The 24,669-nt window shown below is 38.7% G+C and overlaps 1 protein-coding gene across 1 annotated transcript in view; it reads left to right on the forward strand.

The window, feature by feature from the left end:
• The window catches only part of OPTN (optineurin), a 25,862-nt gene extending 9,577 nt beyond the window's left edge, over window positions 1-16,285 (forward strand). The window contains exons 4-10 of the mRNA XM_081818902.1: window positions 1,415-1,530; window positions 3,102-3,251; window positions 3,629-3,722; window positions 6,755-6,913; window positions 11,774-11,904; window positions 12,986-13,068; window positions 16,100-16,285. Coding sequence (XP_081675028.1) covers window positions 1,415-1,530; window positions 3,102-3,251; window positions 3,629-3,722; window positions 6,755-6,913; window positions 11,774-11,904; window positions 12,986-13,068; window positions 16,100-16,227 — 861 coding nt within the window. The 3' untranslated portion in view covers window positions 16,228-16,285. The remainder of the gene's footprint in view (window positions 1-1,414; window positions 1,531-3,101; window positions 3,252-3,628; window positions 3,723-6,754; window positions 6,914-11,773; window positions 11,905-12,985; window positions 13,069-16,099) is intronic.
• Window positions 16,286-24,669: the final 8,384 nt, after the last annotated feature.

A 24,669-nucleotide genomic window follows, 5' to 3' on the forward strand; every position in this document is an offset into this window, starting at 1 on the left:
AGATCATATGATACATGTCTTTCTCTGTTTGACTTATTTCACTCAACATAATACCCTCCAGTTCCATCCACGTCATTGCAAATGGCAAGATCTCATTCCTTTTGATGGCTGCATAATATTCCATTGTATATATATACCACATCTTCTTTATCCATTCATCTGTCGATGGACATCTTGGCTCTTTCCACAGTTTGGCTATGCCCATCACTCAGTCTTAAGCTCAGGGAAGGTGGATGAAGGCAGGAAGTTGTAAGAGCTGCAGTTGTCCATGTGAAAGACATTTTTTGTCAGATGCTCACTTTAGCCAATTCATTTATTCAACAAATACATGTAGAATGCTTACTGTTTGCCATGTGCTGGGCTGAGTCTCCTACTTGAAAAGACTGGAGAACGTTTAGAACACAGATGAAGAGAAGACCTGGGAGTCATAGTGCATTGTTGACTGAAGCCAATCTGACAACCAGTAATAGAGAAGTACTGAGATTTCCAAGGCACCAAAAAGCTCACTGACAGCCATTCTGGAGCTGCCAGGGAAAACGCAGTTCAGTAAAAAGAGTGGAATTAACTCGAAACATAAGTCAGCCAAGGACTATGGGCATAAGCTGCTCTCTGGGTAAATTAGATTGTGCTTTGACACCACTGTGCTCTGTGATCCCCTGAGCCATGATCAGGATTAACTGAGGTGATGATAAAGGGTGAGCAGAAACTAGCAAAACCTGAAACCTTAACATCTGGGAATGTTTGTGTGAATTTTAGCCCCTATAAGTCTTAAGAGGGGATGTTCTTGGGTTGCCAGAATCAAAAAGGAGACAGTTCTTCTTCCCTTTAAATAAACTCCACACATGTCTACAGGAAAAAAAAATTATGACAAAGTCATTATCACAGTGCATCCAAATTGATCAGTTATGTAAGAAAAACAGTTTTATATATAAATATTGCCATATGGGGCACCTGGGTGGCTCAGTTGGTTAGGCGACTGCCTTCGGCTCAGGTCATGATCCTGGAGTCCAGGGATCGAGTCCCGCATCGGGCTCCCTGCTCAGCGGGGAGTCTGCTTCTCCCTCTCCCGCTCCTCCCTCTTGTGCTCTCTCTCTCTCTCACTCTCTCTCTCAAATAAATAAATAAAATCTTTAAAAAAATATATATATTGCCATATGAATTAGTGATTATACATATAAATTACATATCATGGAATATAAAATGTTATATATAATTAGTAAATAAAGACATACAAGGAAACAGTTGTATCTAAAACATTTCTTTTCAAAGAAGATATTTACGGCATTAATTGTCAAAAGTTTAATCAACTCACCAGTCTTAGTGGGACACCGATGGTTCACACTGTTTTCTCACAAAGAAGTTCATTTCTCTGGTCCGAATCACATGTGCGTGTTTGGAATTTCCTGAATGACAGGTTGGAAGTGAAGTGGAGACGTTGAACCTTCAGGTGACAACTCTGTTTAAGGAGCTTCAAGAGGCTCATACAAAACTCAATGAGGCTGAGCTGATGAAGAAGAGACTTCAAGAGAAGTAAGAATGAGAGATGAATTCTATTTTCCTTTAGAAAATGGACATTTTTAAGAAATATATTACTATGTAAAAACAGTTTTGTTATGTTACTAGAAGAAAAAGAGAAACCTAATTAAAGTATGAATTCAGCAAACACTAATGTCGAGATTAATGTACCTGTTCATTTATAAATATAATATACTTGTAATATGGGGGCATGGGGCCCAGGAACATCTGATTCTGCTGTTCAGGGATGTTTGTTACATGTACCATAGCCTATGTGAGGACCTGTAAAAAAGCAGTAAGCCAGATTTCCTGGGACTTAACCTGAGCTGACAGTATGGATGTAAGCAAACATAAATGAAAGCTGCAAGGAGAAAAAACTTGAGTGAGCTTTATTGAGAAAAAAAATTCATTTTCAATCAATTATGAAGGCTAATATTTAAATTGAGAACTTCGCATTTGCTTGTTTTTCTTGGTGTAGCAAGTTACCCGAAATTTAAAAATGTTATTCTTTTGGATTAGTTGGCAAACATGTATCCAGCACAATACATGAGTGTATTTTGCCTTAGAGTTCACACTTACCAAGGCTACACGGTGACATGGAAATCTGGCACAGCACAGCAGCTAAAGCCAAGGACTTTGGACAAACAGACTTAGTTAAACTATGGATCTGAACTTATTCGTGGTATTGCCTTGGGCAAGTTATTTATTTAACCTCTCTGAGCCCTAACTTTTATCATTTGTACAGTGTGTGTCATTATCCCTACTTCATAATGTTGTATTGAGATGTTTACCATGCTTGGTGTTAATGCCTTGCGTATAGCAACCATTGGTTCATATTTGCTATTATTATATTGAAATTCTCTTTTTGATATTTAAGAAAACTTAGGGGCGCCTGGGTGGCTCAGTTGGTTAAGCGACTGCCTTCGGCTCAGGTCATGATCCTGGAGTCCCGGGATCGAGTCCCGCATCAGGCTCCCTGCTCGGCGGGGAGCCTGCTTCTCCCTCTGACCCTCCTCCCTCTCGTGCTCTCTGTCTCTCATTCTCTCTGTCTCAAATAAATAAATAAAATCTTTAAAAAAAAAAAAAAACTTAGGACACTTACCTTTCCCTTATTAAATCTTTGTCAGAAGTCATATTCTTTATGCTTAACAGAACCCAAACTTTTTAAAGTATTGAAGATATCCATGGATCGCTATATGAAAAGCACCTTTAGCCAATTACTATTTTGGTCTGTGTCTGAAGAACAAAAATATACTTGCATGACTGCTTAAGACAGTTATTCCCTAGCTTGTGTGGTCTTAGATCTGTAGTTTTTTTTATATTAGGCATAAGGGTTCAGAAATATGTAAATTTCTTTTACAAAAAAAAATCTGTTTTTTTAGTGTTTAGTCATGAGGGTTTAGAAATATTACTTGCTTCTAGTAAAGAAGCAAGAAGGATAAAATATTTTACTTTACATTATTAAATCCTTGAAAAATGCAATCCAAAATTTCTTTGTATTTGCTACATAATCTTGGGATTGGTTTAAAAGCCACTGAGAAATGAAGGAACGTTGTTTATCTTCATGAAATTTTGATCTTTCCTAGATGTCAGGCCCTTGAAAGGAAAAATTCTGCAACCCCATCAGAGCTGAATGAAAAGCAAGAGCTTGTTTATAACAACAAAAAGTTGGAGCTACAAGTGGAAAGCATGCGATCAGAAATCAAAATGGAGCAAGCTAAAACCGAAGAGGAAAAGTGAGTATGCCACAACTGAATGACCACTTGCTAGAAGAAGGTAGAAGAGCACTTTTATAAGATTGGAATTAGGATTTAAGAATAAATTTAAAATTTTTCTCTTTTATGTATTTGAAGGAGTACCAGGAGACTTCTCCGAGGAGATAAAATTTGTTCTATTATAACAAAATGATTAAAGTTACTTGTAATCTATCTTGATTTTTTTTTTTTTTGGAAAGATTGTTTTCTTTGAGAGTAAGAAAATGCTAGCAGGTGGTGAGCTGGTAAAGGTAGGAGAGAAGATTTTGCTAGTCAAGTGTTCAGAAGAAGGTGGGAAGGCAAGACTAAGTTTTTATATTTTCCCCCAAGATTCCATTTCTTAATTTCTTTTTAAATAGGTCCAAGTTAGCCACTCTCCAGTTGACACATAACAAGCTTCTTCAAGAATACAATAATTCATTGAAATCACTCGAGGAACTGAAAAGGAAAGAGGTACTCAGAAAAAAAATGACTTTCGTAGCCTTGTAGTGAACAGAAACTATAAACATTTTTTATATGTATAGTTGTGTTAATCCATAACTAAGTATGGTTTCAGAGGTTGTTCTTGAGTTTATAAATGATTTCTTGTGTCTAAGTGGGTAAAACTTCTGATGTTCTACCTGTGTATAATGTGCCTTGTGTGCAGAGATGGTGCTAATGTTCTATGGGTTGGGGAGTAAGCTTTTAGCATTTCTTTTTTTTGTTTTTTTTTTTTTAAGATTTATTATTTGAGAGAGAAAGAGGGCAGGGTGGGGCGGGGCAGAGGGAGAGGGAGAGAGAGAATCTCAAGCAGACTCCCTGATGAGCACGGAGCCTGTTAGGGGCTCAATCCTACGACCCTGAGATCATGACCTGAGCCGAAACCAAGAGTCAGACGCTTAACTGACTGAGCCACCGGGGCACCCCAGCTTTTAGCATTTCTAACAGCGAGTGGGTTTATAGGAGAGCTCCCAGCATGGGCTCCCACGTGAGCAGGGCACAGCGAGACTGTGGGTGGCCACTGGTGGGGTTGTCTCCAGGGAGCTGTTACAGGGCTAGCTGGCTCCTGTCAGTGACCTTGAGACCCTGGACTCCCGGACTGCAGCTTACATTAATATAACACCAGCATGGTGTGGCAGTTTAAAAATGGGTAGATGTGTGGGCGCCTGGGTGGCTCAGTTGGTTAAGCGACTGCCTTTGGCTCAGGTCATGATCCTGGAGTCCCGGGATCGAGTCCCACATCAGGCTCCCTGCTCAGCAGGGAGTCTGTTTCTCCCTCTGACCCTCCTCCCTCTCATGCTCTCTGTCTCTCATTCTCTTGCAAATAAATAAATAAAAAAAAAGAATTAAAAAAAAAAATGGGTAGATGTGTGAGGTGATAGGCGTGTTCATTAACCTGGTGGGGGGAGCCCTCTCCTGCTGTGTACGCGTATCAAATTGTCACATTGTTCACTTTAAATAGCTCACAATTTAATTTGTCAGTTTCACTTGGCTTTAGCCAAGTGAAGTAAGTAAAGATCATGGAAGCTTTGAATTAGAAGGGGTCTTTGAGTTTATATGCTTATAAATGTACTCTTTGGGTTTTTTTTGTTTTTTTAAGTTTTATTTATTTTGAGAGAGAGAGAAGGTGCACACAAGCAGGGGGAGGGTCAGAGGAAGAGAATCTTCAAGCAGACTCCCCGCTGAGCGTGGAGCCTGAGGACACGGCTTGCTCCCACAACCATGAGATCATTAACTGAGCCGAAACCAAGAGTCAGACGCTTAACCGACTGAGCCACCCAGACACCCCTGTTTTTCTTTCTTCCTTTTTTTTTTTAATAGAATATTGTTCTTCTCTAGGACTTGTAAATTTTTTTCATTATTTATTTACTTATTTATTTTTAATTGAAGTAGAGTTGACATACAGTGTCATATTAGTTTTCAGTGTCCAACATAGTGATCCGATATTTATATACATTATGAAACGCTCATAACTGTAGTTACTATCTGTCACCATACAAAGTCATTACAATAGTATTGACTGTACAGTTGACCCTTGAACAAAAAGGGTTTGCACGGGTCCACTTAATATTGCAGATTTTTTAAAATACAGAACTATATGTGTTTTTTTCTTCCTTATGATTTTTCTTAATAACATATTTTTTCTAGCTTACTTCATTGTAAGAGCACAGTATATAATACATATAACATACAAAATATGTGTTAATCCACTAAATTATTGGTAAGGCTTCCAGTCAACCATAGGCTGTTACTAGTTAAGTTTCTGGGGAGTCAAAAGTTACATGTGGATTTGCGACTCTGCAGGGGTTCAGTGCCTCTGACCCCTGCATTGTTCGAGGGTCAGCTGTATTCCCTGTGCTGTACTGTACATCCCTTGACTTGTTTATACCTCTTGATCCACTTCATCCCCCTATGTCCCTCTCCTCTGGCAACCACCGGTTCATTCTCTGTATTTATAAGCTTGTTTCTGTTTGTTCATTTGTTTTGTTTTTTAGATTCCACATAAGTGAAATCATATGGTATTTGTCTGTTTCTCTGACTTATTTCACTTAGCATAATACCTTCTAGGTCCATGCATATTGTCACAAATGGCAAGATTTCAGTCTTTTATGGCTGAGTAATATTCTTGTCTGTGTGTGTGTGTGTGTGTTTGTACAAATATAGATCACATCTTCTTTATCCATTCAGCTATTTGATGGACATTTAGGTTGCTTCCTAAATAGGTAGCTATTGTAAATACTGCTGTAATAAACGTAGGAGTGGAGATATCTTTTTGAATTAGTATTTTCATTTTCTCTGGATAAATACTGGGAAGTGGGATTTGCCGGATCATAGGGTAGTTCTATTTTTAACTTTTTGAGGAACCTCCATACTGTTTTCCAGAGTGGCTGCCCCAGTTTGCATTCCCACCAACAGCGCACAAGGGTTCCTTTTTCTCGTGCACCAGGGTTCCTTTTTCTTGTGCACGTCCTCGCCAACACTTGTTGTTGTCTTTTTGATACTAGTCATCTGACAGGTGTGAGGTGATCAGTTTTTAATTTAAACATGTTTTTTCTTTTCCACTGACTTCACCATATAAGAGTAATATCAGTGGGAAAAATAACAGTATCAGCAAGTTACAACCTCACTGAGATCAGGGTTTGTCATTATTTCCCTTATTTCAGTGTTTTTTTTTAATTGTTTTAAATTAAGAAATTATAATTTACAAACTATAAGTTAAATGAATAAAACTTTCTGAGTTTAAGTTATCATTGCTAATTAACAGAACAGTTTAGAGCCAGGCATTTAAAAAAATAAAACTTCATTTAATGTTTTACTAAAATAGGTTGAATTAGGGGCGCCGGGGGGGCATCGTCGGTTAGCCCTGCTTGAGACTCTCCCTCTCCCTCTGCCCCTCCCCACCCCTGCTCATGCACGCTGTCTCACTTAAATAAATCTTAAAAAAAAATAATAAATTAGGTTGAGTTATTTCACAGCCATTTCTAGAATGATCTTATGTCTTTCAGTCAGAAAAAGTGGATAAGGTGGTACTACAAGAACTAAGCGAAAAGCTGGAACTGGCAGAGAAGGCCCTGGCTTCCAAGCAGCTTCAGATGGATGAGATGAAGCAGACCATCGCCAAGCAGGAGGAGGACCTGGAAACCATGACTATTCTTCGGGCTCAGGTAAGCTACGTTCTGAAACATGAACTGGGTGAGGCCAACCCTGATTATGTTCTCCTATGGGAAAGTGATGGTGTTCAAAATATATTTTTGGGGATTTTTTATAATTTCCACCAATATATTTTAAAACATTTTTTATTGGAGCATATCACATGTGGAAAGTGCACCAAACTTTTAAGGGTAGGGCTCAATGAATGTATCCATTCTATGGTTGATAGGTAGTTGGATTATTTTCAGTTTGGGGCATTATGATTGAGGTTGTTCTGACATTCTTGTGGATGTCTCTCTTTGTTGGCCTGTGTGTTCCTTTCTGTTGGGTGCATACCCAGTTAGCAGTGGAATTGCTGGTTCCTAGAGTATGCGTGTTACTCAGTGTTAGTGGATGTTGCCAACACTTTTCCAAAGTGGTTGTACCAGTTTTCACTCCCATCAACAGAGTCCCTGTTGCTCGACATCCTTACCCATCCTTGTATTATCAGTATTTTTACTTTCATTTGTAAGCATTCTGGTGGGCATATAATGGTGTCTCATTTAATGTGCTTTCCCTGATGACTAATGAGACTGAGTACTTTCTCAAGTGTTAACTAGTCTTCTTGGTGCTCCCTTTTGTGAAGTGCCTGAAGACGTCTTTGCCCATTTTTCTTCTGGTTTGCTGTCTTGATTTTATGAGTTTTTTATACACTCCAGACACAAGCCCTTGACAGTTATATTTGTTGCAGATTTCTTGGCTCCGTGATTTGTCTTTTCACGCCCATAAAAGTGTCTTTTGATGAACAGAAGTTCTTTATTTTAATGTAGTCTACATTGTCAGTCTTTACACTTACAATTCGTACTTTTTGTGTCCTGTTAAAAAACTTTCACTACCTCAAGGCCATGAAGATACTCTCCCATGTTGTCTTCTAAAAATTTTACTGTTTTGCCTTTTACATTAATATCTAGAAACCGTCTGGAATTAGTTTTTCTTTATAGAGTGAGGTAAGAGTGAAGACTTATTTTTTTATCATGTTGACTTGGCACCATTTATGTTAAGTGTCATCTTAAGTAATGTGCTGCCTTCTTTGTTGTATCTTGTGTTCAGGTGTCCATGGGTCTATTTCTGGACTCTCTACTATTCCATTGAGCTATTTTTGTATCCTTGCTCTGGTACCGTACGGTCTTGACTTACTATGAAGCAAAAAAATTTTGATACCTGGTAGAGTAAGTTTTCCTACCTCATTGATACTTGTCCAGAGGACCTTAGATTTTCTTTCCCTTTTTCATTGTCATTTTAATTTTAGCATCCACTTGGTATTTTACACACACACACACACACACACATGCACACACACACACAGAAAAACCTCCTGGAGCTTTGACTTGAATTATATTAAATAGATAAAAATCAATTTGGAGGTAACCGACATCTTTACAACAGTGACTCTTCCAATGCATGAACATGGCGTATCTTCTTTAATTCTTCTAAGTAATATTTTTAATCTTCTTAGTAAGGATTTTGCTCATCTTTTAATAGGTTATTCATAGATACTCTCTATTTTTATGATACTGTTATAAATAGCACCTTTTTTAAATCTTCATTTTTTAACAGCTGCTATTATATAGAAATACAATTGATTTTTATATATTGATTTTGTATGCAGTAGACTTGCTCAATTCACATTTTAATTTTAATAATATCTCTGAATATTCTTTCGACCTCTTTACATTCATAATCATATCATTTAAATAGTGACAGTTTTGGGTTTTTTCCTTTCTGGTTCTTCCTATGTTTTATTTCTTTTTCTTGCCTTATTACACTGACTGGGTCCCTCAAACAGTGTTGTGTAACAGTGCAGATGGCAGATAGCCTTGCCTTGCTCCCAGTCTCAGAGGCAGTGATTTTAACATTTTACTGCTAGGTGTATGGTGTTTGCTATAGGCTTTGTAGATATCACTTATCAAATCAAGGAAATTCCCTTTTCTTCCTTGTGTGCCAAAATTTCGAGTGGATGTTGAATTTTATTTAGGGAAAGTTTTTTTCTTCCAGTAATGATATAATTGGATAAATACATTCCTTTTCCCTTTAATTTGTTAAAGTGGTGAATCACATTGATTTTTAAATATTAAACAAACTTTACATTTCTTGAATTACCCTTCGTACATATTGCTGGATTTGGTTTGTTCATATTTTACTTAGGACTTTTGTATCTATATTCTTGAATAAGATTGGCCTAGAATTTTCCTTTTGCTAATGTCGTTGTGAGGTTTTGAGATCAAGGTTTTACTGGCCTCATGAAAACAAGTTGAGGCACATTCCTTCCTTTACTCTGGAAGAATTTGTGTACCGTGGCTTATTGTTACTGGTTGGCCCCACTCTTGCTCCTGGTGGGTGGAGGACTTGCAGAAAGTTTATCAGTGGGAATGCATCCTGCCTGAGATGTAAAACCACAGAAAAAGGGGGGGGAAACCTTTGTCTCTTGTTATTTTGTTTGTTTGCTTAATTAAAAGTGGGATTGCAGTATACCTTTTATACTACAACTTTTCAGTCATGATGTATCTTGGACTTCTCTCCGTATTAGTACTCATAGCCATTTGTTATTTTTTGAACAGTGGTATGGTATTCCAAAGTGTGCATTACCATGATAGATTTAACCAGCCCTCTATTAATGGATGTATAGGTTGTACCAATATTTTTGCTATTATCAGCAATGCTGAACTGAACATTCTTGTATGTATGTCTCTGTGCACTTGTGGAATCTATAGTGAGATGTAGACATGGAATGGTTGGGTTATTGGGTGTGCCTGTCTTTAAGTTAAATAAATATTAACAAGTTGTCTTCCAAGAATGCATAACCAAAATTATCCTCTCACCGAAGGAGAAGAGAACGTCTATTTCCCCACCTCCTTGTAGCATTCTTTTAAATGTTTGCCAGTCTGATAAAGATAAATTATTTTTAACATAACAAAGTCAACAGTTTATTATTTCTCAGTGACCACATACATACTCATTACTCAAATATGAACTCCAGAGGAGTTCTAAGTTCTAAGTTGACTGGACTTAGAGTCTTGAGTTTTATTTCTATAGGAAGAGAATTTCAACCCAAGCTCTTTATAGCGTTCGTTTGTTCGGGTACCTCATGATACTGTTGTCATGTCCTTTGTCCTTCTGTACATGGACATTTGTTGAGTTTTGATAGATACTCTGGTTTATTCATTCAGCCACTTCTTTTTGAGCCTGAAACGTGAGCCACTGATGTCACAGGGCATGTAGGAATGGACAGAACGACCCGGGTCTGACTGGCTCAAAGCTGATCAGTGATAGAAGTAAGACTATAACTCAAATTGAGATCTGACTCAAAAATTCCCATGATGCATCAGTGGTCACATAAAATGTTCACGAATGGCAGGAAGTCCCTTAAAATGACCTTTTTATCACAGAGTTGTGTGATTTGTTTGTTTTGGGGGGGGTAACTAAAACTGTGATAGAATATTTTTTTATTTAATTTTACTTTCAAAAGTAAGAAAGATAAATATTTGTATCCTAGAACCATGAAATTTAGGGGGAAAACCCTAATTTTAAATATAGAAAGTTAAAAACTGGTCTTAGAGTAATGTTCATTTCACTATTAAGGAGTTCATCCTTACTTTAGAATTTTGTAGCAGTGAAGAAATCACTATCACGGCATAATATTTATATATTTCTAGGTAAGAAATTATCCTCCATTTTAGCAGCTGCAGCAACAAGCATTTGTCATCTTCGGGTTTCTGTGGGTCAGGCATTCAGGAGCAGCTTAGCAGGGTGCTTCTGGCTCAGGGCCCCTCATGAGGCTGTGCCCAAGATGGACCGGAAGATCCACTTCCAAGCCGGCTCGCTCACAGGGCTGTGGGCGGGAGGCCTGAGTTCCTCACCCTGTGGGGCTCCCCACACAGCATCTTGCATACCCTCATGACATGGCAGCGAGCTTCCCCCACAGCAGGTGACCCAGGAGAGAACAAGGCAGAAGCCATACACCATCATTTCTGCAATATCCTAGTGGTTCCACGGGTTGGCTCTCTTCGTTGTGGAAGGGGACCACATAAGGGTTTGAATACGAAAAGGTGAGCATCCCTGGAGCTGTCTTGGAGGCTGGCTACCACCGTGAGGACTGGCATAGAATATGGGCTTCAGTCTTGGTTCACGTGCTGGTTTGACCACTTACCTAAATTACCCCGGACTGAGAGCTGTTACACTTATGAATGTAAAATGAGCATAGCAATTCTACATTCGCAGGATTTATTTTTTATTATGTTAGTCACCATACATTACATCATTAGTTTTTGATGTAGTGTTCCATGATTCATTGTTTGCATGTAACACCCAGTGCTCATTACAACACGTGCAATAAGGTAGGAATATAGGCATCCAACACAGGACCTTGTATATGTTTGGAATTCAATGAATAGCATCTATTTATTATTATTATTTAAAATTTAATTTAAGGCCAGCCTTCATAAATATACCTGACAGTAAATAAACCATTTACTATATTAAGCTAATCCTGAATATGATTTTTTTAAAAAGACCACAGAATTTTACTGAACGAATGTTATGTGCAGTGTTTAAACCACCTATATCAATGTCATTGTCAGGTTCTGATTGTCTAAAGTGTGAGTGTGTGCGCGCGCGCGCACACACACACACACACACACACACACACACACAACTTGTCTTCTGTCTGAAGGTGGTTGGAAGTCACGGTCGCCACTGGTTTCCAGCAGCACTGTGCGCCCCTGTTCCTTACGAGGGAATCACAGGAGGGAGCACTCCCCCTGCACCCTGTCACCCGTTGGGCCATAGAGAATCCACGTACATCTGTGTAGTAACTTCTGTCTCTTCCCTTCTACCAGATGGAGGTTTACTGTTCGGACTTTCATGCTGAAAGAGCAGCAAGAGAGAAGATACACGAAGAAAAGGAGCAACTGGCCCTGCAGCTGGCAATCCTGCTGAAAGAGAATAATGCTTTTGAAGATGGAGGCAGGTGAGGCTTAGGAAGGCTCGGGAAGGCTCGGAGCACACACCTGGAGCCCTGGGCACAGGCCGAGCACAGGGGGCCTGTCAGAGGTGCTCCCTAAGTTGAGCTGTAGGAATCACGCTGAGCACACTTCGCTTGATTGTGTCCCTGACACTCAGCGTGACTTACCACGAGGCTTGACCACATCTTGTGGGAACGTGATGAGTTCTTTGCTCTTGGACATGCTGTAAAAACTTTGACCTTGTGTGTTGCGAAGTCCTGTCTGCTGTTGTCAGGGGTATATAGTCTTAAACACTTTAAACAATTCTGTAATATATTTTAAAAGAAAATATGGCTAAAATTACTTCTGTCTTTTAAATTTCCATTTTGAGAAAAAATTGAAACATAGAGAAATAGAAATAGAAAAATACAGGGAATAAAATAGCACATACCACGATGTACTCCGCACAGAATTGACAGTGACATACATTTATTTGCATCATGGATATTTTATCAAAAGGAAAAAGGGCGAAGTTGGAGCCTCCTCTGTTCCCCACCCCTCATTATGTTTCTCTCTCTCTCTTTGCCCCATACTGCTGGAGTTTGGAGGGAGTAACGTCCCCATCTGTTCTATACTTTTACATAGTATCAATATAATATCTATGTCATATCTTGAAACAGCATAATATTAATTTCTCTGTGTGTAAGTTACGAAATGGTCACTAGGTATTGTTCTGCAGCTTATTTTATCTAACACTGTGATTTTGAATTCTGGAGGTGTGTGTCTATAAATATATATGCAGTTTTATTTCATTCTCTTTAATTACTCTATAGTGTCTTGTTCTAGAAATACGCCACTTTTTTCTAATCCATTCCCTTATCAGTTGACAGTGTGGTTATTTCCTGATTGATTTTTTTAATCCTAATTGTTAGTTTCTTTCACTACTCTGTGTCCTAGTGCCAATAATATTTAAAATTCAAGTTAATCCTTAAGTTCTGGTTTTTATGAACCTTGCATTTTTTTTCAGCTCTTTTTTCCCCATCCTGCTGTTGAATGTCTGCTAAATGTTGTCGTAGAACATCACTATCGTGTTGCTTTTCATCCCAGCAGGCAGTCCTTGATGGAGATGCAGAGCCGTCATGGGGCGAGAACCAGTGACCCCGACCAGCAGGCCTACCTCGTTCAGAGAGGTGAGTCACGTGTGATTGTAGGTGTTCAGGGTTCCAAGGAATAACTATCCTGTGAAGAAAATGCTTGAAGACAAATTTCACTACATTCTGCACAATGAATTCCAGATCAAACTGCGAAAAATATAGCACCCCTCAGTCTTATTTCCAGTGTACCCTGTTCTTCATCCATTACCGACTGAATCCAGACACCAGACTCTCTTCATACTGACAATGAAGCCTGGCGTAGCTGAACTTTTAACCTTTCCCCCTCTAATTCTCTACAGCTGTTAGCCAGCTGAATCACTCCCTGTTTCTTGAACTTCTCCTAGGCCTGTATACCTGCATGTACTTGCTTATGAGTCATCCTTCCCTCACTCACCTCCCTGCCTCCCTTCCGTCTCTTTCCAGTGAACTCCTACCCCATCTGTAAAACCCATTTCAAATACCATCTCCATGATTCCAGCAGAATGTGACCTCTTCCTCCTAAATTTCTGAAGTACTCTCTTACTGTTGTATCTGCTATTTTATTTTATAATTACTGCTATTTTATTTTATAATAATAAGTAATTTTTATAATTATTTATGTGTTCTAAATGTGCATCTAAGTACCATATTAATGAAGCTGTCCATTACCTGGTGTTACGCACATAATAATGTTAGCATTTACTGAGTTTACTGTGGACTGACATGAACATTGGCCTCAGGCATGTTTAGCGTCACAGGGTAAAGCTGTGTTCTTCCCCAAAAGCTGTGTCTACCCACTTGAACACCACCAGACATTTTCTCTAATCTGATTTTACGTATCCCAGAAACACCCATTTACCTCTGTTATCAAAAGTGCCTGCAACAGTGTTTTGGGTCCAAAAGGACAATCTCTTGCACCTGAATTTCTTTTTTTTTTTAAGATTTTATTTATTTATTTGACAGAGAGAGAGAGAGCGAGAGCAGGAACACAAGCAGGGGGAGTGGGAGAGGGAGAAGCAGGCTTCCCGCCAAGCAGGGAGCCTGATGCAGGGCTCGATCCCAGGACCCTGAGATCATGACCTGAGCCGAAGGCAGACGCTTAATGACTGAGCCACCCAGGCGCCCCTGCACCTGAATTTCTTAGAGGAAGATTTTCTTTTGTCATAATTAAAGAAGGCAAATGCCTATTTATGTTAAAAAAAAACAAAAACAGTCACATACTCTTCTACTTATATTTATAATCCAAAAATCATTACAAAGTACACATTTATTCATGATTATCCTAATAAGCTTTTTGTCTTGTAAATAGCAGTATTCCAAACAGAGACTGTCTTAAGAGTCTTATTTTATTTTATTTTTACTATTATAATTTTTTTAGCTTCATAACAAAGCTGCCTTAAACAGTATCTCCTCTTGACTGTATTTCATCATTATGGTCACCTGTGGCCATCAATGCACCTGCCCTGGTCCACTACACTCAGCTGAGCACAAGGCATGGTCAGGTCTGTGGTGGCGTGTGGCCTGGTTGGAGAGACAGGAGGGGCACATAAAAAGATGGGTTCATAAAACAAGATAATATTTAAGTAATAGAAATAATGGTGCTGAAGGTCAGAGGACAGGTTGATCACTGAGGGCCAGGGGAGTTGAGAAAGGCCTTGAAAAGGTGTGACTTTAAGCTTGACCTTGAAGCTAGGATTTACATAAGTATGGTATGAGAATAAAGGGTCCAGGGCGGAGAGGAGTGTGATGTGTTAACAATGAAAACTGACTAAGCTTATTTTATAGCAGAGAGCTGGGAGGTAGAGGGAACCTGTTAACTGACTAATAGAACAGCCTAAGTCTCGAAACCTAGACCAGGACAAAAAAAAAAGGGCACAGATGGATGCAAGAAAGTCTCAAATGAAGAATCAGCAGTCCCTGGTAGTGCCCGGTTGTCATCTAGAGCAGAAAAAGCTGACTGACTCCTGATCTAGGACCATGGGACCATTAGAAAGTCCCCCACTTTCAGAACTCATACCCTGTCAGTATTTCTGTTCAAGGGTGCTTCTGGAGTTTGCTGAACACAAACTATCTGCAACAGTCTCACATATTATTCAATTCAAATAATATGCTCAGAAGCCAAAAGCCATGTTAAAGGTTGCCTCCACAGTCAGCCTCCAAAAACAAACATTCCGGAGGCTGACAGAAAGTCTTGAGATCAAAATGATTTGCATTGATCCAGAAAGGTCAGACCAAGGCGATGTCCCGGGAGCCAGAAGTCATTTCCAGCATTGATCACAGTTTGCACATGTGGGACCTACTTAGAGTCAAGGCTTATTTCGAGCATTCTTTAATTTAGACTTGACCCTCGGTGCAGTTCCAAAATTGGACGAAATGACATGACCCATTCTTCCATTCTTTCTCATCCCTTACTTTGCCTGGGCAGCCCTTACCTGTGCCTAAAACTCCTCTCAAGTGCAATGGGTCTCATCAGGGCGCCCTTCTTTGTCCTCCCACTAACCTGCCTTGTGCATGACACAGGATAGCCCGTCCCTCATGCATTCCTGATGTTGCTTTTCTCGCCTGAAGTCCCCACCATCTCTGTACCCATCTCGTCCACCTCCCGGGTGCTCGGACACATGGGCCAAGTGAATGTAGTTATTGGCTCTGCTTCTGAGAAGGTTCACACTGTTCTTAGGATATCTCTCCATTGCTGCTCACTGTTTTCTCCACCTTCTCATCCTCTGTAGCTCATATCTTCATCTGTCTGGTTCCTTCTCTCAAATATTCTTGTTTTTATTAGAGCACGTGTTGTCCTGTACCTAGAACTGAAACCACTCTATTTTCACATACCTACAACCCAGACTAGAGCCCAAATCCCAAAGTAATAGGAAAGCAGGTACCATTTTGGGAGGTTTTCTCTGTGTGTGTAGATTTCTTAAGTTAAAGACCCCCTCCCTCCCAAACAAACCCTGTATTCACTCCCCTTTAGGTATCTGTTGCAAAGTTGAGCAGGTGTTAATATTAATCGTTTGTTATTTAAAATCAAACGAAGCCACTCGCAACATGGAAGAAATGGAATAGCGTTTCATTTAATGCTTATTCCCAGGAGCTGAGGACAGAAACTGGCGGCAGCAGCAACAGCGGAATATTCCAATTCATTCCTGCCCCAAATGTGGAGAAGTTCTGCCCGACATAGACACACTCCAGATCCATGTTATGGACTGCATCATTTAAGTGTTCACATCTCACTTCCCCCCAAACTGTTGGTAAATATCAGATTTTTTTCCTCCAAGAGTTGTGCTTTTGTGTTGTTTGTTTTCATGCAAACATTTGCCTCATTATGTTTATTTTAGGAGAAAGAAAATATGTTCTAAGTGGGACATTTTCTGTGGATTTCCTTAGAATCCTGAACATACCGCTTTTCTGATAATAGATTCTTTTTTTTTTTTATTGTTCCATGTATGTGGGCTGAACTGTTCATGCAGTTAATGAGCATGTGACATGGGACAGAGTAAATATAACCGAAGGAAGAGGCCTCACAGATCAACTCTGAGAATCTTTTAAGGAGGCAGGAAAAATGAAGTGGTCACAGATTTAATCAAGAAAAGTATCTTTGGAGTTTTTTTTTTAAATAAATTATATTGTTATTTTTCTTCATCCATTTAAGACACATCTATATGAGGTTGTGTGTATGTTATAGTTTTATTGCTGCTGCAGTAATTGTACCAAAGTTATGATGGACCTGTTTTCATACGAGTGCTGTGGGCTTTTACTTAATCACGGGGACAAGTGAAAACATACTGGCGTACATGAGGAACATACATTAGGTTCACTGGTTTCATTGTAGCCCCAGGTATATGGGTTTGTACAGTAGATAGTTTATTAATTTCCCTGGATGAGGCCATATATTCATAATCACAAAAATAGGTGTATTGCAAAATAAAATTTTTCTTTGGAGTTGTTCACATTGTTCATATATGGTTGGCCACGTTCATGGGATGTTTCCCATATTCAGCTTCATATAAGCTTAATACTTATTCAAATCTGTTTTGCAAATTCTATGAATATAAGCAACCCCCTTACTAAAGACTAGTATGTGTTGTTTGAATTAGAAATTAATCTTGCTAAGGAAGTGAAAAGATAGGGATTTGCTATATTTTGTAATCCCACAGTTCACTGAGATTAGCTAATACTGGGCCAGTCATAAAAGTAAACAGTGTCTTTGTGTGTCTATATCCTAAAACATTTAGAAGAAAATTAAAAGATATACTCTGTTTGGGTTTGTCATAATAATCTCTCTTAGGCAACTTGATTTAATACACACACACGTATGTGTATCCATATATGTTTTTTAAAACCAGGAATCAAGACAGTTAATTCTGTCTTCATGCCAAGAGAACACACTGCACAGATTCACCAGTAACTTAGATTCTCCCACCTCACTCCAGGGAGAATGCTTATTAAAGACATGTCTAAAATAACCATGAAATTTTCATTTTAACTTCTTGTTTATAGTTTCTAGTTTAAATTTTTTTTCCTTACTATTTTGTATTCGAGGAAATAGATTTCTCTAGTGTCTTAAATAGAAAAGCAACCCAAATGGTTTCACATTTAAATGTTAAGGGACGATCCTTTTATGCTGTTCAAGTAAAAATATTAAGCTGATCCCAACTCTGAAGTAACAATGTGAGTGGGCTTATTAGAGCTGTGATCAAATTGTTGGCTGGATAATTCAAAGGATTGCAAATGAAGGCAAGTTCATATAGTCAGTTTAAATTAAAGCCATTGTACTGAGGGAAGCAAACATTTTGGTAAACAGCTTGTAAACTCTACGCATGTCTTCTCTAACTAATTTAGTCTCTTCGGAGACCTAGCTCCCATGTTACCAGGTAATGACACTTCACTGGAATGTCAGCCTCTCTTCTGGAACCCACCACTCTCCTGTGTTCTCAAAGTGTGGCTAAATGGGAGCAATAGAGAGATGAGAACTGGGAAGAAATAGCAATGAACCAATGAAAATTTTACAGCTAAATAAGATTATAATAAGTCTTCAAGTGTCGTATTTTAAAATGATTTTGATCTAGTTTGGCATGTAAGGAGCTTGAAAGTCATCACTCCCATCCTCCTAACAAGGAAAAGGCTGAACAGACTCAGAATCACCAGCTCTTTTTAAATCCCTCAGAAAACTGAAGTCACAGGGCAAACCACTGCCCACAAGTTGGAGAGACAGTCAGACAGGTACAGAGAGTCGCAGATTACCAGATCAGGGTCTCAGGAGCAGAAACCACAGTAGGAGCCAATACCGGAGTAGGAGAACTTAAACTATAATTGAAGATTTGCCAAAGGCTCAGTGTGGACAAACTTGAGAAATAAAAACTCTAATAGGAGCCCATTCTTAAGAGGACCCCACACTTGTGTGATTTACCTCCAGGAGCCCTAGAAGAACCTCACAGTGAAGATTTCTAAAAATTCTCCCATACTTTTAGCAGGGGGAGGGGAAGTAGCCATTTTGAAATACACCGGCGCACTCTGTTCTTCCTAGGAATGCCATCCCTCAAGGGAAATTGTTTTACCAGACCCTAAACTGCTGGATTATTATCAGAGCCTGACTGACCAGGGGGAAAGCAAATACCCAACTCCAGCCCCCCCAGCTTTACTCCTCTCACCTGAGGAGGAGAAAAAAGTGTGAGAAGGTCACAGTGCAGAGGGAGAAACTCAGTAAAAGACCAAGACCTTATCATAGAACTGTGGAACTCTTCTCCCCCACACCTACTTTACCACCACATCAACAAGGTGCCCATATAATAATGGGCTTACAACTGGAAGAAATGCTCATCTTTGGGTTTATTAAGGAAGAGGTATATAGGGAATCCCAAGACAACAAGGGGAGACAAAACAAGGACACCAGAGGAGATTTTAGCCTGTGACACCTACAGCTGCAGCAGACAGTAAACATAGTCCAACTCATAGCCAGGTAAACATAAAACCTCACACTATTTACCTCAGTTCCTTTTACCTACTACATCATTTCCATTTTTCAACAAGAAATTATACTGCATATTAAAAAAAAACCACAGTTTGAAAAGATAGAGCAGGCATCAGGTGTGATAAATATAAGACTGGAAATTTAAAACAACTATGGTTAGTATCTTAAGGGCTCTAATGGGAAAAGTGACAACATGCAGGAAACGGGGGGTAATATAAGCAGACAGATGGAAACTCTAAGAAAAAAATCAAAAGGAAATACTAGAAATCAGAGACAGTGTAACAGAAATGAAGAATGCCTTTCATGGGCTCATGAAAAGACTGAACATGGCCAAGGAAAGAATCTCTGTGCTTGAAGCAATGTCAATAGGAACTCCTAAAACTGAAATGCAGAGAGAAAAAAGAATGAAAACAGAATATCCAAGAACTGGGACAATTTTTTTAAATGTAATATACGTGCAATGAGAATATCAACATGAAAAGAAAGAGATTGTGTTAAGTAATTATGGCTGAAAATTTTCAAAAATTAACGACAGACACCAAACTACAGATCAGGAAGGTCAGAGATCACCAAGCAGATTAAATATCAAAAAATCTTCACCTAGGTATATTGTATTCAAACTGCAGAAAATCAAGGGCAAAGAGAAAATCTTGAAAGAAGCCAGAAAGAAAAAAATCTTACGTGTAGAGGAGCAAGGATAAAAAATATATCAGACCTCTCTTCAGAAATCATGCAAGCAGGAAGAAGGGAGTAAAATATTTAAAAACCTATATGCAGTCTGTAAGAAACCCACTTTAAATATAAAGAGATGGAGAAAGAAACAGCAAGCTAACACTAATTAAAAGAAAGCTAGGGGGCGCCTGGGTGGCTCAGTCGTTAAGCGTCTGCCTTCGGCTCAGGTCATGATCCCAGGGTCCTGGGATTGAGCCCCACATCGGGCTCCCTCCTCAGCGGGAAGCCTGCTTCTCCCTCTCTCACTCCCCTTGCTTGTGTTCCTGCTCTCGCTATCTCTCTCTCTGTCAAATAAATAAATAAAATCTTTAAAAAAAAAAGAAAGAAAGCTAGAGTAACCAAATTGATTTAAAGAAGACTTCAAAGCAAGAATTGTCAGGGATAAAAAGGGACATTACAGAATGATGAAAGGGTCAATTATCCAAGAAAGATAACAGTCGTAAATGCATATGCACCTAACAAGAGAGCATCAACATGCATACGGCAAAAACCGATAGAGTTGCAGGAAAAATAGATGAATCCACTAATACAGGTAGAAAATTCAAAATTTATCAGTAATTAACAGACCCAGTAGTCAAAAAAATTAGTAAGGACATAGTTGAACTGTATAACACTATCAATAAGATCTAATTGATATCTATAGAATACTTCATATTCTAAATATAGTGGAGTACACATTTTCTCAAGTTCATGGAGAACATTCACCATGATAGAACACATTCTGAGCCATAAAAAAACACCTTACCAAATTTAAAAAAAGATAAGCCATACACAGTATGCTCTTATACCACAATGGAATTGAACTAGAAATCAAAAACTAGAAAGATACCTGGAAACCCTCAAAAAAACATTTGGAGATTTAACACACTTGTAAATAATACATGGGCTAAAGAAGAATTCTCAAGAGAGATTTAAATAAATTTTAAACTAAATGAAATGAAAATATAACACAAAGTTTGTGGGCTGAAGTGGAAGCCATGCTTTAGCAAGAAGTGTATAGCATTGAATGAAAGATGTAAAATCGGTAATTGAAGCTTCCACTTTAAGAAACTAGAAAAGGAATGGCAAATAAAACACAAAATAAGCAGAAGAAAATAAATAATAAAAATTAGAACACAAATCAATGAAATTCAAATCAGGAAATCAATAGAGAAAATAAATGAAACTGAAAGCTGGTTCTTTGAAATGATCAACAAAATTGATAAACCTCTAGCTAGGTTAAGGAAATAGAAGACACAAATTACCAATATCAGTATACCAGCAATGAATGGTTAAACTTTAAAAACACAATAACACATTAGTACCAAAAAATTAAATACTTAGGTATGAATCTAATAAAACATAAGATCTGATGAAAGAAATCATAGAACTAAATATAAATAAATGAAGTGATATTTCATGTTCATATATAGGGAGACTCAGTATTGTCAAGATTTTGGTTTTTCCCAACTTGATCTACAGAGTCAATACAATCCCAAGAAGTTATTTTGTGGTTATTGACAAAGTGATTCTAACAGTTTATATGGAGACACAAAAGACCCAGAATAGCCAACATAATATTGAAGGAGAAGAACAAAGTTGGAGGACAGACACTACCTGCCTACAAGACTTACTCTCAAGCTACGGGAATCAAGATTGTGGTATTGGTGAAAGAATGGACAAATAGATAAATAAATCAGTGGAGCAGAACAGAGAGCCCACAAATAGACCCAGGTAGTCAACTGGTCTTTGATAAAGGAGAAAAGGCAATTCAATGGAGAAAGGATAGTATTTTTAATAAGTGATGCTGGAACAAACAGTGGATATCCACATGTAAAAAAATGAATCTAGACACAGGCCTTATACCTTTCACGAAAATAAAACTCAAGCCACAGAGTGGGAGTAAATCTTTACAAAACCCATTATCTAATGAAGGAAGGACTGGTCTCAAAATATACAAAGAATTCTTAAAACTCAGCGACAAGAAAGCAACTCACTTTAAAAATGGACAAAAGATAATAGATACCTCACCAAAGAAGATGTACACTTGGTAAATAAACACATTTTAAAAGATGCTCAACAACATGTTATTAGGGAATTGCAAATTTAAACAATGAAATATCACCACACACTTGTTAAAATGGCTAAAATCCAAAACACTGACAGCACCAAAGCTGAGGAGGATGTGAGATACTAGAAACTTTCATTCATTGCTGGTGGAAATGCAGAATGGTAGTTTGGAAGACAGTCCAGTGGTTTCTTGCAAAATTAAGTGTGCAATCCTTTGTATCTACCCAAATGAATTGAAAACTATGTCCGCACAAAACCTGCGCATGAATGTTTACAGTAGCTTTATTCATAATTGCCCAAACTTGGAAGCAACCAAGATGTCCATCAATAGGCAAATGCATAAACCAACTGTGGTACATCCATACAATGGAATATGATTCAGCGCTAAAAGGAAATAAGCTATCAAACTGCAAAAAGACATGGAGGAACTTTAAATGCATATTGCTAAGTGAAAGAAGCCCCTCTGAAAAGCCTACATGCTGTATGATTTGAACTGTATGACACTCTGGAAAAGTCAGTATATGGAGACAAGATCATTGATTGCCAGGGGTTAGGTGGAGGGAGGGATGAATAGGTGAGAGCACAGAGGATTTTTAGGGCAGTGAAACTGTTCTGCATGATACTGTGATGGTGGCTACATTTGTCAAAATCCATTGAATATAAAACATAAGAGTGAATCCTAATGTAAACTGTGGACTTCAGTTAAAAATAATGTATCAAAAAATGTATCAATATTGGCTCATCCATTATAACAAATGTCCCATACTAGTGCAAGTTGTTAATAATAGAAGAAACTGTGTGTGGAAGGAGCTTTATGGGAACTTTATTCTTTGCACTCAATTTTTCTGTAATCCTAAAACTGTTCTAAAAAATAAAGTTCGGGGCACCTGGGTGGCTCAGTTGGTTAAGCATCTGCCTTTGGCTCAGGTCATGATCCCAGGGTCCTAGGACTGAGCCCTGCATCGGGCTCTCCGCTCAGCAGTGAGTCTGCTTTCTCCCTCTGTGATCTCTCTCTCGCTTTTGCTCTCTCTCAAATAAATAAATAAAATCTTTTTTAAAAACAATAAAAAAGTTAAAAAATGAAGTCCATTATTTTCTTAAAAATGAAAAAAAATTGAACCACAAGATTATTTAAAATGAACATAAAATGTGTGTGTCATAAAATCACAATTCTTGTGAAGATTGGCTAACACTTCCATTTGACCCATAATGAAAGAAAGGGCTAACTTAGAATTGCTTTAATGAAATTAATTTATTATGCCATCATTAATTCAATGGAGGAAAGTTGATACAAGAGCTAGTTGCAGCTTTTCAGTATAACAGGAATCAAGTCTATGAACCAACATTCAAATGTCTTAGTGGAACAATGAAAGGTACCAAAACTGCTTTGCTCTGAGAAGCAAATAAAAAGTAGAAATAATTTTACAGTCTTTCGAATCCTTCGATTTACAGATTTCATCATTTTAAAAATTACTAAAATAACATTATGTACTCTTGTTGCAAAAAATGTTAGTCATCAGTGAGTAATTTGTTATTTTTTCTAGCTAAGTACTTGCAAAGATGGGAAATATACAAAAAGTATTCATTCAGGAACTCTCATAAGTTGATAGATTTGTGTAGCAGTTTTGGTTTTTAAATACACAGAGCCATAATTATGGGTAAAATTTATTTTACATATATGTGTATTATATTTTATTATTATTTGCTGGGCTATAAACCCAGCAAAACCAAGGAAGAAATGTGTTGAACAGTCTTACGAATTAATTAAAACCAGCAAGGCTGGTGGTTTTATTGGCTTCCCTTTGGAAAACATCAGTTGAGGTAAGTAGATGGAGGAACATACCCCATTGTTTAAAGTAACTTCTAGGTTGATTGAAAAGCAATAGACTTGGGGCGCCTGGGTGGCTCAGTTGGTTGAGCGACTGCCTTCGGCTCGGGTCATGGTCCTGGGGTCCCGGGATCGAGTCCCGCATCGGGCTCCCTGCTCGGCAGGGAGTCTGCTTCTCCCTCTGACCCTCCTCCCTCTCATGCTCTCTGTCTCTCATTCTCTCTCTCGCAAATAAATAAATAAAATCTTTAAAAAAAAAAAAAAAGAAAAGAAAAGCAATAGACTTATTTGCACAACAGAGACAATATTCTGTTAGCAAAATCAAGGAGGTGGGATTTCCCTCTTTTTCTAGGTAGAGGGTTGCCTCTGAGCAAGGATAACATTTTTCTCAGTGCAGGATCTTTGTCCGGTCAGACAAACTCAAGTTTGGGATAAGACCTGAGAGAGTTCTGCACATTGAGCAAGGAAGATACGAATGCAGATGTAAACAGACATCTACAGGGAGGAGATGGTGGTGGAGGAGCTTTGGAAACTGGTCTGATTTTCTGATTTTGAATAGCATTGCCTGTCAGGCCCAAAGATGCAGGAAGTGATGTAATCATCTGGTGCATTAACCAGGTAGACATACTGAAGAGTATTCTGCTTCTACAGTCTCTGCTTTGGAGAATGCAAGTACACTCACTAAACCTCCCCGCAGACCTGCACGTGAAGGCCTGCCACATCCCCCTGGCTTTGGTCACGTAGCTAAAAGTACCTGCTGAAATCCGCACCTTCGCCTCAGACTGAACTTGCCATCTCCCCCCTGTCCACAGCAAGCTCCTCCTGGACACTCCAGTCCATTTCTGCACTTCTGCCAGGCGCCCAGGTGTGGCCAGCCTGGCCCTCGTCCTCTCCTTTTCCTGCCAGAAGTTACTTTCTTCAGCCAGTGACCAAAGCAGACAAGGTTTCCTTCATAATGCCTTTCACGGGTCCCTTCCCTTGAACTCTGGCAGTCTGAAACTGTCACGATCTTTAACTGGGCTTCTGTGCCTCCAGTTTCTGGTATGTTCAGTTCCAGGGCACCTGTCTTCGTTAGCTCACA

Source organism: Leptonychotes weddellii, chromosome 5, assembly GCF_054177405.1.
Source record: "Leptonychotes weddellii isolate Sample4059 chromosome 5, ASM5417740v2, whole genome shotgun sequence".
Taxonomy (NCBI): domain Eukaryota; kingdom Metazoa; phylum Chordata; class Mammalia; order Carnivora; family Phocidae; genus Leptonychotes; species Leptonychotes weddellii.